At 37.4% G+C, this 15,572-nt stretch overlaps 1 protein-coding gene across 1 annotated transcript in view; it reads left to right on the top strand.

Moving 5' to 3' along the window:
- The window catches only part of LY75 (lymphocyte antigen 75), a gene marked incomplete at both ends in the record, with an annotated part of 39,748 nt that extends 26,443 nt beyond the window's left edge, over positions 1–13,305 (top strand). The window contains 12 exons of the mRNA XM_079539271.1: positions 72–201; positions 2,912–3,144; positions 4,765–4,933; positions 5,954–6,115; positions 7,017–7,139; positions 7,558–7,752; positions 8,120–8,340; positions 9,705–9,879; positions 10,369–10,536; positions 11,764–11,886; positions 12,345–12,512; positions 13,121–13,305. Coding sequence (XP_079395397.1) covers positions 72–201; positions 2,912–3,144; positions 4,765–4,933; positions 5,954–6,115; positions 7,017–7,139; positions 7,558–7,752; positions 8,120–8,340; positions 9,705–9,879; positions 10,369–10,536; positions 11,764–11,886; positions 12,345–12,512; positions 13,121–13,305 — 2,052 coding nt within the window. The remainder of the gene's footprint in view (positions 1–71; positions 202–2,911; positions 3,145–4,764; positions 4,934–5,953; positions 6,116–7,016; positions 7,140–7,557; positions 7,753–8,119; positions 8,341–9,704; positions 9,880–10,368; positions 10,537–11,763; positions 11,887–12,344; positions 12,513–13,120) is intronic.
- Positions 13,306–15,572: the final 2,267 nt, after the last annotated feature.

Here is a 15,572-nt window from a genome sequence, read left to right as displayed (position 1 = left end):
TAGCCTTATGTTCTCTACACAGGTATGTTTATACCTTATTATAGTCTGATACGTGTATCTCTGGTTTTCAGCTTTTTGATGAAGAATTTAACAATCAGTGTGGTGTAATCCTCAACGATCCCAAGTCTCAGTATGTTGGAACATGGAATTTCACTGCTTGTGCTGACAGGCACTTCTTGGGTATATGCCAGCGTCCCATAGGTAAGTCTGGAGAGTCAAAATAAATTAGACCTAGAGCTTGCTGTTAAGATAGGTGTGCCAGAAGACTTTTTAGTATGTGTAAATCATTGCATTTGAAGAGCAAGATGCTTATAGACTGTGAGCTGGTAAACTCTGGAAAAGCATAGTGTGAGCGGTGATCTGGGGAAATTTTTTTTCAACTATTTAGAATTTTCCCTTTTTCATTGCCCAGTTCAGAAGGTATCTGTTTTCTTGAGAGCCTCTGACTGTGTGGTTTCACTGAAATTATACTTAAGCATACTGTAGCTTTAACATTCTGTGGGTATTGATGCCATGTACATGAAGGGCTGGAACAAGTGATTCCTTCTTCCTCTGTAAAACTGTGGCAGAACTGAAATTCTGGAAAAAATCTCACAATACTTCCATTCAACTTAAATATCTCTGCTTCTTAGCGTTATCAGAATAAGAAGTATCATATACTCATGAAGCTCAGATCAGTATCCCAGAGCAAACCTTGCAAATCTGAACTTAGAATAATATTCTAATGCAGCCGTGTAGGTTGGTCGGCACCGTGTACTGGAACTGGATCAAACATATATACCTACTCTTGCATTAAATACTGCTATGGGCTAATATTCAGCATACTCACTTTTGAGTATATTCCTCTATGCAAACAATCCTCTTAAGTAACTAACATGCTACCTTCCTTTAAAAAAGAAAAGGGAAAATTGTGCAAAATGAACACCCAAGAAAATAACCACCTTCTTATTTCTCAAATAGGCTAAATGATTTATATCCCCACAAAAATATTTTTTATTTTTTCCAGTGCCAAATACTTTAGAAATACCAAATGTCCAAATTTAAATCTTTGCTAGGCAACTTGTTGTCATAGAAAATGAATTTTTATTTAAAAGGAAGTTGGTGATATATCTGTGTAGATCAGTGTGTTGTCTGCCTGGGCTAACCAAAACATCTTGCACTTCCTCCTAGCCAGAACTGTAGGAGTTGTAATGAGAGCAGATTAGGGATTGCCAGGGTACATATCTGTCCTGGTCCTTAAGAAGATTCAGTTTGGAATGTTGCAAGGACAGCTATGAGACCAATCCCTGTTGCCTTGAGCTTTATCCTCTAGGAAGAAAGATAACTTCCAGTTCCATGGAAGTCTTGGCATGATTGTGATTTGCACAGTTTCTTAAGATGCTGTGTAATAAATGAATATAAGGATGTTGTAATTAAGAAATATACAAGAAAGTTAGGCTAAACAGGTTATCACACTAAACAAGAATGGATGGAAAGCTTACCCCTGTCCGGGGCTCGCTGAGAAGACTCCAAGAGGAGCAATCTCCAAAAGAGATCCTTCCCCATTGGTAGTCAGCTCTTAAATGGGGTCTAAGAGCAGTGCAGCCAGGCTTCACCCCTTCCAGTAGTACAGGTGAATTGCCTTCACCTGTGCTCCCAGGGCTGAGTCATTGCTTGCCTCAGGTGGTCAATCAGAGGTTCAGGCCATGATACAGATTCCCATTCAAATGCTCATAATCAGCAATTACTTATTTTCTCTTTCACAAATGAAAATTTTCCCTACTAACTTGTTTCCACTTTGGATAGCCCTTGATATGTGATGACAGTTTTGGTTCCATGGTTCTTATTTGGAAGCTGTATATTAAGTGAAAGCATTTGGCAGCAGACACAAACAACATGCGAACAGTCTGTTTCAGCCTTGTCACTTCTATGGTTTATTGAAAGCTGTAAACAGTGCATAAATATCAGATTTCTATGATGTTTCTCTCAGTTCTTATGTTTTGAAAAATGGCCATGTCAGCCTATCAATTAGCCATTTTTATGCTATTATGAGTGTTTGGGTTTTTTTTTTGTTTTTTTTTTTGTCTCAGTGAGCCTTTTTCTGCTTGACATACCTTCAGTGTCAGCCTTTTTCTGCCTTTTGGAGATTCAGCTTATTTTTGATTGTGTACCAATTTTGAGGGGCTACCAGCTTTGCATGCTTGAATTTACCACCCATAGAAATGTTTGCATCTTTTATTACCTGCATCACTGAGCTGTCTGCCTTCAGTATGATGCTGATAACTGTGATAAGACTTAGTACTTAAAACACAAACAGTGAGTCCTCCCTGTGCAAGGTAGGTTTTCTGTAATTAGTTCAGCGCGTGTGGAGACAAAATAAATTCTCCCTGTATCCATGGATGGCAATAAAGAACTCTGGGACTGTGTGGTACGCTGTGAGATCTGCACAGATGAGTTTTATGGCCCATTGGATTCACATACATATAAATCTATGGGCTCCATAGAGATGAATGGATCAGGTATAACAGTTGCTGTGTTGCAGCAGAGAGCAGTCATTTTTCCATTGCTGTATTTAACTAAAGTTACAAAAGATGTGGGCTTTTTTCCCTTCAGTAAATAAAATTTCTAACATTATTTAGCAGGTGTGTAAAAACAGATGGAAAAATGTGAAGCCAGATTGAAGGGGATTTAAAAATAGATGGGCTGAAAGTAACCCTTCCTGGATTCGTATGCGTTCTCTATCTAAAGTGTCAAAGGCATTTGCTCCTAATTAAAATCATGAGTATAGTCTGCTGCCCTGCTGCCTGGGAATTTTTTTTTTTTTTATTTTTTTTTTTGCAGGGGGAATACGGAAAGGTTTTTCTGTTTGTTGCAGAGAAATTGGAATGTGTTTTATTGCTTAGCTTCCTGCTAACTGGATTTCTTGTTTTAGGTATAGGAGCTACTGATAACCAGACAGAGCAAGTTCTCAATGACACATTTAGCTATCAAAATGTTCAATATAAAATAATTCTAAAGAATTTGACCTGGAATGATGCAATGGCTGCATGCATAAATCACAAGATGCAGCTGGTTAGCATCACAGATCAGTTCCAGCAGGCTTCTCTCGCTGTTCAGGCTGCCCTTCATGATTACCCACTGTGGATTGGACTCTTCAGCAGAGATGTAAGTTAAATTATCCCTTTGCATTGTGGCTTACGGTAGTTTTTAAAGTTGTATGAAATAGCAACAAGGATAAAGAAATGCAGAAATAAACGAGTTTGGGGAATAGCTTTTCATTTAGTGATAATCGTCTGGAGGGTCTCAAGGTTAATGTTCTAAATCTTCAGCTCTCCAAGTTATGTAGTGAGTTGTTAGACTTTGCTGAATGGACTGATAAAGAGGAGACTTTCTTTTAAAAGATTATACCATGAAAGGATATGTTGTAGGTAGCAGCAACACAGGTTGTGGGATTACCTTTGTTTCTTTTGTTAACGAGTGAAATTGATACTGCCATTTGATATCATCACCACTGTTTACAGTACCACTGTAAAAAGACTCAAAATCGGCTTAAAAAGGAGAATCTAGAAGTGACAAAATCCAAAATCCAATTGGACTCTTTTGGAGATATTTATTTAAACTTGGTCCATTACTTCATGTTATTTTTGTTAAGTTCTGCTTTATTGCTTTATGTTTATTATCCAGAGAACCTCCTGGAGATCTCTGTTGTGCACGTAGAGCTCCCTTAGCTGTTAATGCTATGAAATGGGTTGGACTTGATAACAGAGTTGTTTTTTTATTTTTATTTTTTTGTGTGTCCAACAGTTTTGTCTTGAGATAACTCCAAGAAAAAATGTTAAAAGTTGCTTGAAAAGTGCCTCACAATAAAGGCTGATCGTGTTCATTTGGCATCTATGCTGTTATGATATTTCCTGTGTCAGTAAAGGGCTACTGAATATTCTAGGCAAAGCAGGGGAAAAATAGAACCTAGGGTGTATGCTTCATGGAGAATAGTTTTTAAAAGGAAACAGGCATTTAATCTTGATGAAGAGACCAGAACAACTTACTTTCCCTCCTCTTTTGCATCTTTATCTACAAGTGAAGATCAAATGATTCATTTTGCTGCGTACAGCTCAGACATGCAGTAGCTTTTCAATATTGCAACACTCTGTTGTTTGGGCACATGAAAAGAAATTCTAATGAAACTGGTCAACAGAGCTTGTTATTCCAGTGCTGGAATCTTACACACAAAAAAATACAAAGGAAATTAAATTACAAAGCATGAGGGGGATTTCCAGAACACTTTAAATGTAGGGTTCTTAAAGGATAGCATGATTGTTGCACATGTTCTTATTCCTCCTGCATCCTCCAGGGCAGAAACACATCTAATTTATTAAATCGGTAAAATACCTAATAGATTACTTTCAACTCACTGTGGAGAAAACTGAGACTGGGCCTTGTGTTCAGATGTTATCAGTTTTCCAAGATAGGATAATTTTATCTGTCACTGATTTACAGGTGCATATGATACAATTTGGACGTCTCTTAGCCAGGCCTTTCTCCACAACATAGTTAAAAAATTCAACTAATTTATTTTCTTGCGATTGTGATTAAAATAATGATTGAAGTAACAATCAAGTTGTGAAATTAGTTAAACCATGAGGAATTCACAGCAAAGGTAGACACCGTGAGTGCCATCCATTCAGCACTTTCTGGACAATGTAAATACTTCATCGTGTTTTCCGTACCTTATTATTATTATTATTATTTTTAAATAAGCTCACCCCTTTCACTTAACAATGTTAGGGTGGAAAACATTACGGCTGGTTGGATGGGAAACATGTAAGCTTCAGTCGCTGGTCTGAAGATGATGAAGAGACAAGCGAAGAGTGTGTATATTTGGATACTGATGGCTTCTGGAAAACTTCTGACTGCTACTCTGAAAATCGAGGTGCTATTTGCTACTCATCAGAAAGTATGTATCTGAGCACAATACTTCCAAAAGCTGCTTTTACGGCTAAATATATTTGGAAATTGCAGATTGTAACTTCAAAATTAAGACTTTTTTTTTTTAATTGTGCTCCCTGAGGCAGACTTGTTTAAAATAGGGTTGCATGCAGCCGTTGATCTTAATCCACAAGTTACTTACAAGTGAATTCAGTGTGAATGCTTTGGGCCACAGTGTAGCTTTTATACCATCAGCTGGTTGTACCAACTGCACTGTTTCCGTAAGACTGTGGTATATTCACCTCTCCCACTTGCAAATAGAAGAAGCTAGCTCTGTACTGTAAACATCTTAATATTGAGACCTCCAGTATCTTAATATTGACACCTCCAGAAATCTCTTATGTGACTGAATTCTATATAGAGACACATGGCTGTATTGAGGAGAAAGGCAGCAGGTAGATGCCAAACTAACAGGTGTACGTCAAAGTCATCTTCTGTTCACGTAAGCTGTTCTAAATATGTACATATTATAGCAGGACAGCTTTTGGGTGGGATATGTATGTAGCATGACCACTTTCTCAAAAATGAAAGGATCTCGGAGAGATTGTCACACATTTATTCCCTGCAAACCATTATATATTTCTGTTTGTTTAGGCAGAAGACACAGTTAAGCCATTGTTGTACATCCTGAGTCACAGCAATATACTTGGTGAGATGGCATTCCTAATTAATTGTTGCTCTCACTCAGCAGCTGCAAGAAGAATTATTCTCACCTACCCAGTATTAGATAAAGCCATAGAACTGGGATGTGTTGCCAGCTATGGCATCTATAACACTTACTGCCATTTTTGTTACATAAAGAAATAAATCAAACCACAAACAAATACTTCACTGCCATGAAGAAACTGAGAACGGTAATGTATTACACATTTAAGGGTGGCATTTCTATTTTTCATGCATGTTTGTGAATGCTGCCTGAAAACCATTGTTTGTGAGATTAATTGTTAAAATAACATCATGTGCTGATTGTTCTCCTTTCCTTCCTTAGAGAAAAATGAAAAAGAACAAGTAACACAAGTTAAGTGCCCGCATAAGATTAAAAATACACCCTGGATATCATTTAGAAACAATTGTTACACTTTTATGATAACAAAAAATAGATGGCGAGAAATGAAGTCTCAAGAAGCTCATCATTTATGCAAGAAAATGAGTAAGTATTTATTCACACTATGTGTATTAAAGACATACCAGCTTAAGGGAGATGAGTTGCAGATCTGAGTTGCTGTTTTAAAAGGACAGCAAACTCAGCAGTTAGGGAGGCTGCAGCACTTGGGAGCGTGTACCAGTGCTGCACTGCCTGATGCTGTTTGCGCTTGCACTGCTCTGATTAGAAATGTTTGAGAGGGAATTGGTTATGAATTACTGAATTCTGAGAGCTTTAATAAATTGAAAATGCCTGTTCTTTTTTATATAAAATCAGGAGATTTTAAATAGTTTGAGTGAGTGTTTTGCCCTTTGCAGCATTCTGGATTTTCAGTCACATCTCCTTTGTTTTTCATCTTCCTTCTTTTGTAGAACACAGTGAACAAAGTAAACAGGCTCAGAACAGTGCAATTTGGGAAAGCACATGGTTTTTTCCTGTCTGCCCTGAATGAAGCAGATAATTATAAAGCTTCCCTCTTATGTTAAATTATTTCTCCTGGCATGCATGTGCACACTTCTTGCCATAAACTGATTTTTCATGATTTCAGTTCAGTCTTTTTTCTTGAACAGTATTAAGATAAACATTATGAAGAACATTGTAAAAGACTGCTGACTTTTTTATGTTCTACACAGACAGTTTTTACTACAGGAAACTCTGTGATGGTAAAACCCATAAAAATCTCCGGTGCTGAGTCATTCACCTATCTAAACCAGCCTGAACTGAGGGAAGCACTGCTGATAACACCTTTGAGAATTCTTTTTCCCTCTCTTCATTTGATTCTTTTGTCTTGCTTTTACACTTTTTTTGACCTATCTTAGTAATTATTAACAGTAGTGAAAAGGTAATTTATGTTGTAAACGAAAGGTGAATCTGTAAGAAAAGTAATGTGAAAAAAAAATTTCAACAGACCCAGAAGCATTTGTTCTGAGTGTTCGAGATGAAGAAGAAAACAATTTTGTTACTGAGCAGCTTCATTCATTCAGTGGTTTGGCTGTGTGGATCTGGCTGGGTGTCATTTACGACGATAGTGGTGAGTTCCACGTTTTCATTTTTTCTGTTTTTATAATAACTGGATTGAAAACAGTTTGCAGCATTAAGTGATTCTGGCGTGCTTCAGTATACAACCGAAGTCGCACTGAATGCAAACATACAATAATCATTTATCTTTGTATTTATCTTCCAGAAGAAAATAACTGGACAGGCTTTCTGTCTGAGTCATAATTAGATCCAGTATGTGCTGCCTTGTCTAGATTTGATTTCCCTGGAAAGCAGGATGTGGGCCTGGATGAGTAATGCTAATGTATTTAGCATTGTATACAGACGTGATTTACATTAATTTACAGCACGGCTGATTTTTTTCAAAGTGAATATCTGCTAATGTCCTTAAAAGCTAAACGATATTTGTACACAGTGCCAATGTTTTGATAAGTACACGATATTTTCCACAGATAAAGTTCTGAAGTGGTATGATGAAACTCATCTGACTTACAATAACTGGAGGCTGGGAAGACCGATCATAAAGAAGAACAGCTTTTTTGCTGGTGTAAATCTTGATGGTTTCTGGGATATTTATAATTATTCTCAAAGCTGGCAAGCTCATCACTATAATGTGTACAGTATTCTCGCCTGCAAAATTGAAAGGGGTAAGTGGTGGAGTGTTGGATGAGGGTCAAGTCCTGGTCCTGCAGCACCTCCTGCATATACAAACACAAGGCTTTGGTTTTGTTCCCACTGAAACACATAGCACAGCAGTCATGGGCTCTTGTGAGCATAGGACCAGTCTGTGCCTAACTGCTGTGATATTCTGATCAGAACGAATGTGTTTGCTGCACTCTACCATCAACTGCTCACGGTGTTCAGAATACTGGAAGATAGCTTACATGTTGTAAGTGGCTTGAATTAAACAATCTGACTCTTGAATTGCATTGTTAACGCTGGATTTTAATACTTCCATGTGTTCCTAGTCATGTGACTGAAATGCACAGTATTTCTTCTTTTCCTTTGAAATAGGACCCCAGCAGCACAAGCCTCCACTGCCTGAGTTCATTCCACACGGAGACACAACATACAGAATCCTTCAGAAAAAGTTAACGTGGTATGATGCAGTCAGAGAATGCAAACAAAATATGAGTGATTTAGCAAGTGTACACAGTGAATCACAGCAGTTATTTCTAGAAGACATTGTCAAGCAGGATGGCTATCCGCTGTGGCTTGGGTTGTCCATTCACGATGTAAGTATGTACTTCTGGTAACCTCAGTAACAGAGTTTGTAAATAATTCTCTACACAGAACAGGAAATATTTTCTTCTGAATTTGTGGAAGCTCTGTTTTTCTGTAATGTGTGTTAAAGTATATTAAGTTGCCATGTATGTAGACACACTAGTGCTATTTCTGAATCTTTGAGAATTGAAAACAATACAATCAATTGGGCAAAGATTTATGGAGCCTGTTTAGTGCAGGTCATGACTGGCTCTTTGAGGCTCTCCAGGAAGTTGTGCATCTCTTCTCCCAGGAGGCAGCTACAGATCTTATTCCATCTCTGTTTTATCCTTGCAGCAGGAATATGTATTCCCCGCCCTGCTTCCTGTGCTGCTCCCTAGGGCTGCCTCTAGAACTGGTAGTGGGAGGTAGTTGGCACGGAGAGCAGAAGCATGACTTCCACATGTACCCTTGATGTCTTGCCCCTCTTTTGGTCTTGAATGAATCCCTCCACTTCTCACAACTCTGCCTTCATTATCTAGGGTTTTCAACAGTGTATCTGAAGTGTGAGCTGATGTTGCAAACGGATCCTGAGCCAACCAGCTCTACTCACTGCAGCCCAGCAGTTAGCAAGCTTAGTAATGTTCGTATCAAGGAAGATAGGCTGCTCAATGAAATAGCAAGATTTAATTACGATGTTCCCCACAGAATAATACAGGCGCACTAGAAGTTTAAACTTAAAAAGATACCATATTTTTTCAGTTAGCAGAAGCAGCTAGGACTTCTGTGTTAAGAATTGAGGCTGAGTGAATTGAGGCTGAGTGAATTGAAAGGCTGAGTGAACTGGGTCTGTTCAGCCTTGAGAAGAGAAGACTGAGAGGGGACCTGATCCAGGTCTATAAATATCTAAGGTGTGGGGGGCAGAATGGCGAGGCCAGACTGTTTTCAGTGGTGAGTGGAGACAGGACAAGGGGAAACGGCTGGAAACTGCAGCATAGGAAGTTCCGCACAAACGTGCGCAAGAACTTCTTTACAGTGAGGTGACGGAGCACTGGAACAGGCTGCCCAGGGAGGTGGTGGAGTCTCCTTCTCTGGAGATGTTCAAGACCTGCCTGGATGCCTACCTGTGCGACCTGGTGTAGGGAACCTGCTTTGGCAGGGGGGTTGGACTCGATGATCTCTGGAGGTCCCTTCCAACCCCTACAATTCTGTGATTCTGTGATTCTGTGATTGGTTGGAAAATGCTGTTTTGCACATTTATGCAGTAAGGATAGAGAGAGTGAGACATTTGTATTTTTATTGAACTATTGCTACATGACTTACTAATGACTGACAAACATTAAACCACAACTGTATGCAGCAGCTTTAAAGTTGTAGTTTTTTTTTCTTTACTTAGGGAAGTAAAGCTAATTTTGAATGGTCAGATGGAAGCAGTTTTGACTATTATCCATGGGAACTAGAAAACTCAAATACAACTGAGAACTGTGTTCTGTTGGATACTAAAGGATCATGGAACCGTGCAAAATGTACAAGTGTTGCTGAAGGAGCCATTTGCTATAGCTTTTCAAATGGTAAGTGCAATGTTTTAAAATATTTTCTGCAGCTGTCTTATGTATTGTCTCTTTACATGCCTTAGAGCTGCAAGACCATGTTGGGTTACTTCTTTAAGAATTTTCTATCAGGGATGATGGATCGCTTTTAAATATATGACAGAGATTTATTCTCTCCATTCTACTGAAAAAAATCCTGGTCATCTCTTGGTAATCTGTGATGTATCAACTCTTATGTATCTTTTCTGAATCAAAGTCTGTATAATACACACTTCAAACTTTGAAACACCCTATAAGGCAAAAAAAAAGATGGTTCTCAAGTCTTTGGGACTTGTCTCGTGTTCGTTTTCAAGTAAATTCATCTACTGCACATGAAGAAGGAAGGTATTCTAATTGAATCGTGGATGCTGGTAGGACAAGTAGTTCTTGTTGATATTCACTTTCCTGATACTGCAGAAAAGAAACTGCACAAACTCCTTTAGGAGAATTCCAATATCTTTATCTTTCCAGAGAAACAATCAGAGCAAAACCAAGTGAGCCAAGCCTCAGGATGCTCACAGCTCAGTGGAGAACTACCATGGATACAATATAAGGATCACTGTTATGCATTCGACATGGCTTTCTACAATTTTTCAGTATATAACGTGGAAGATGCTATGAAAGTCTGCAAGAAACTGAGTATGTTTAGACTCTTACCACATTACAACCTATAAGTAGTCCTCTGTACCAAAAGAATTAAAAAGCAAAACTAAAGAACCTATGTTAGTTAGACTTTAGATTTTCAGCTCTACTTAATTTAGGAAAAACAATAGCTAGTTTTAACTTTGAACATCTCAATAAGGTTCTTGGCACGTGGAGATCTGCAAAGGAAAATCAGATGCTCATTGACAGAAGATTTAGAAATTTCAGGTTAAATGTTTGGAGAAAAACACTGTATTTCTATACAAATAAGTTTATTTGAAATAAAGTTACTGCTGTTAACAGTTAGCAGTGTTTTTTGTTGAAGGCTTTCATTAGCTACTTTCAAAGATATCCCTATCAAACAGTCCAGAGCACATAAATTGTAGGTATTATTTTTTTTTAATTAGGGCACATGATATCTCTGAAAGTATTAATTCTCTGTCAAATGAAAGGATTTTCTCACCTCTATGGGGACTGTATTGCAAATGATAATTTTAAGCAGCCTCGTGTGCAGAATCTTTGAACTTCTTACGTTAGAAACTAGTGACTGTCATAATGTTTTGTCATTGTATGATGTGAAGTTAAACTCACTAGGTAGAGGAAGAAGTGCTAATAGACCCAGTCCTGAATGCAGTGTTCTATTCAGTTCTGCCTGGCCTACTGATTGAAAAAGAAAGTAATCTTTCTCTAAATTAAGATTCTGGTTTGTATTTGCATATACTGGTAAAGAATGGGCACGCTCTGAGCCTGCCCCCGTTGTAGCTTTTCCCTCTCCTTACTTCTTAACTGCTGTAACACTGTATATGAAAATCTGAGGTATAGTGGGGGATTGATTTAGAAATTAACTTCCCTCAGCAAAATGCTGAACAGTTCTTGCAAATGCTGAACTTTTGTTCAAGTAAATTCTAAAAAAGGGCTTATCACTTGAACAAGACTAGTAATTCTGAATCAGGGACATATCTTTTGGTATCTTCCATATTAGTATTCCACAGCTGCAGTAAGTTTACACCATTTTATTTTATGTGACCTGCCAGAATAACCAGTCACCTGAAATTGTCTTGCATAACATTACGCTGTATTTCAGGGAAGGGGAATGTCTGTCTTCATTCTGCTAGTTACTTCAAATTAACGTTGTAAGCACAAATCAGCAAGCCTTTTCCTATTATATTTGTTCCTGCAGAAAATTTCATGCACAATTCTAACAATTTTTCTATTCCCCCTTAGGTCCTTCAGCAGCCCTTCTGACCATAGGGGATGCTGAGGAAAATGCATTTGTGAGTGAACATATAAAGAAAAATGATCTAATTACTAGGAAAGTATGGCTTGGACTGACTCAGAGCTCTAAGGGTAAGAAGTAGCAATCATTATGACTGTTCCATGTAGTAAATAAAAAAAATGCATAAATCCTCAAATAGTTGTATAGTATTGGTAGCCCATGCTAACTCTTGCCTGAGGTTGGCATTCCTCATTGAGCAGTGCAGAGCAATCTGGACTTCTCCATATATTAAATCTCTTCCTGCTGCACATTTGAGATAATTAGGAATAAGTGACATTGATCTTCTTTGACACTGTCATCGATACCTAATGGTGATGTCATTTCTGTCCAAATACATCAGATCCTAAGGATCTGGAGGAGAGGTGTGGGTAAAAGTGACATGTTTGTATTTATTGCTTTTAATATACGGGATATATATTGTCAGCTCTGTTTCTTTTAGCAGCATAAAGAAATCAGCAGTTTGTGAGCTATCTTAGTGTAATATTAGAGAACATTTTGGTGACCTAACTAATCAAATTTTTCTCAACAGGTCAGTCCCTGCACTGGCTTGATGGCTCATCAGTTAATTATGCTAACTGGGATAACAGAACTGCAGAACACAGTGAAAAATGCAGTGTGATTGTGTCCACAACTGGCAAGTGGTCCAAAGTTGACTGCGGTCGTAGTCAAAGCAGAGTGGTTTGTAAAGCTCCTTTAGGTATGGGAACACCGATTTTAGCAGATGTTAAACGTTTCAGTGACTATTTTTTTTTTTTTTTGCTGGGGGATGCCTTTTTTAAGTAACTAGAAGTGCAATTCATGAAAGAACCTTTCAATAGCTGCCTTAAGCAAGAGCCTTCTGTGACTGTCCTGCCTAAAATTATATTCACCTAAGACAATATAATGAGAAACCAGGGGACAAATTTTCTAGAAATTTGCTTCTCCATGCTTCCGCTGTTCATTTAAAGGAGAGAATTGAAATTTCCACTTAAAAGGCAGCACAGAGTAGTTGCAGCAAACTAGTAGGGTGTTTTTGACCTCCACAGGTCCCTTCCAACACATCACAATTAGGAAACTAACAACTGAATTATTAAAAATAAAGAGATACTAATTTATACTGGAAACAAACTTCCAGCTAATGAAAGCTCCTAACCTGGTGAACCAGTTGGCTTTGACTTAAGCCAAATGATATCTGCGTAAATACAGCGTTAGTGTATAGCTACCTAAACATTAACCCTGTAAAAATAATATTTTTACCAAGGCTCTCAGAGAATAATTGGTGGTGGTTTTTTTTTTGTTTTTTTTTTTTGTTTTTTTTATATACAGGTTCTAATCACACTGGGGTGGCTGTAGCTTTTGCCCTGCTAATTATCTTAGTCCTTGTTGTCGGATTAGTGTGGTTTATCTGTAAAAAGAAGCGTCTTCACTGGAGTGCCTTCTCTTCAGTACGTTATCAAAGAGGGATAAATGATGATGAAGCTGATGATGTGTTCACAAAAGATGGCTATTGAGAAGAACTGTTCCTTCTAGGCAATTCAGCATGAACTTCACTGTGTGAAGCCGTAAGGACTGAATCAATTGATGTTTTGTTACTTCTTTTTGAAAAAGTAATAAGGTTATTAACAGGGGCTGAGTTTTGTTCCTTTATACAAGTGTGCAATTTTTTGAGCCCACGGTAATTATTTACATTTGGCCTCAGTTGTTTAAGGTACAAGGTTTTTGGAGTTGTGTAATGTATTTTAGAGTATTATTTTCCATCTCTTTACTGGAAAATGTTTTTAATTAAATAATTAATGACAACTTACTTCATGCAATGTCACCTTATTGAATGCATGTAAAGTAGCCTCATCAATTCTCTAACTTTGTATAATTTTCACTCAGTAACTTCAGGCCAATTATGTGCCATTTTGATGTGTTAAGGATTCTGCTGCTAGCATTGGATTATCTAGCTAGAACAGAGAGGATAAATTATTGGTGTAGCAACTTTTGTGGCAAGCTGTTATAAATTTTTATATAGTAGGAGAAAAAGGAGTGATCAGACAACAAATTTAAATTTCTAGAAGGAAGATACTGTTGTTACTTTCTCTCCCAAATTAATAACAACAATTCAAAAGCTATACTGGTGAGATAAGAATGTTGGAATGCAGAGAGTTACGGAAAATATCCTGCACTAAAGCTGTGCCATTTATGAGTAAGTTTATTAATAAACGTAGAACATTTTATATTTGAGACTGTGACAAGCTGGCAGATCGCTAATCATGGCACAGCTATCAGAACTACCCAGTAAGGACTGACTGTAAGTGCAAGCAGAACTCAAGGCAGTAAGAGCCTCAGCCTTGTGAAAGCAAAGGCATGAATGTTGTGTTTTATCCTGTGATATAATTGTTAAATAAATCATTCAGTTTCTTTTCACAGCACCACAGCACCTTTAACAAAGGTTTAGAAGCACAAATAGCAGAAATGTTTACAGTGAAAATCAGTATCTAGACATAAGCATAAAAAATTAAAACATTTTTCAAATGCACTTAGAGTAGCATTTAGAGGAAGAATTATTCCATTCTATCCCATGGCTTCACACTACTCTGAAATTAGACCTGTGTGACTTTCTTCTGGATAAAACAGAAAAGACCTTCTCCATTTTATAATCTGTTGCAGTGTGACACCTGAGGATGGGAGTGTTACAGAGACAGTGTTTTATGTTCTTTAATGAGACCCTTCTGACATTTTACCTCCACTAATACTGTTGGTTTTTATTATGGGTAAATGCTTAACTATATAAAGCAGAATATCTGTTATCTGTTTAAGAAATAACAAAGATACCTAGGGAAGGAATGAGGAAGAATGTATGGTAAATTAAGCTGTGTATGTAAATGCTAAAAATACTTGAGTATTTTACATAAAACTTAAACTTGATTTTTGTATGATGTGATCTATGCACTCCAAAGAAAGTTATAAAGGGAAAAAGGGAAGACAGCTTTGTACATATTCTAATGATTTGATCAGTGTTTTGGAGAAATTGTTAGACTTCTTCAGAGCACAGTACAAAGGACAGCTGTTTACTTTTATGAAGGTGTATATGCAAAAGACCAAATCCATCCCCTGTGCAGTAATAATGGTGTGATATGATAAATAGGAATACATTTGGTCTGACGTGCTGAAAAGTGTACTACTGATTTCTCTGGAGCAACACTGCGAGGTCAAACTGTTCAGCTGCCTTATTTCCCTGCAGTTTACTGAAATTGACAGCACTTTCCTTTGTACCTGTTTGCACTATTTTGATAAGCAGGTGTTTATCATCTGTACTGATAATAGAGAATCTCTTGTAGATATCACTTCAGTACCTGTTGAAATAGCAGAGTGAAGGAGCATAGCCAAAGAAACGTCGTGTTAGTTTGCTGATAAAGAAGTAAGCACTTTTGTTGTTTATTTGGTACGTGAGCACAGTTGTGAAAGTCTTCTTTCTTCTTTCTTGATGGTAGTTGCTTTGCTGAATGACTTCTAAATTAATGAGAGGAAAAAAAAGTGTTGTTCATTGTCCTTTTCTCACAACAGTAAGTGGGAAAATATTTCGAAATTCCTGTTTTGAGACTTACTAGTTTTACAGGTGTTTATACTTTGAACGTTTTTAGTTGTAAAGCTGAAGTTTAAATTGAAAATTAGTGAAAAAATCCTAGTTAACCAAAATACAAATACATACTTTTTATAATTAACGTAAATGTATATTTTATTCTTATGAATGATGTAAATAATTTTGTAAGGCCCCTTTTCTATGTTTGTT

This window comes from Tetrao urogallus (genome assembly GCF_951394365.1).
Source record: "Tetrao urogallus genome assembly, chromosome: 8".
NCBI classification, from domain to species: domain Eukaryota; kingdom Metazoa; phylum Chordata; class Aves; order Galliformes; family Phasianidae; genus Tetrao; species Tetrao urogallus.
The sequence above is the reverse complement of the archived record's forward strand: the minus strand, read 5'-3'. Positions and strand labels throughout refer to the sequence as shown.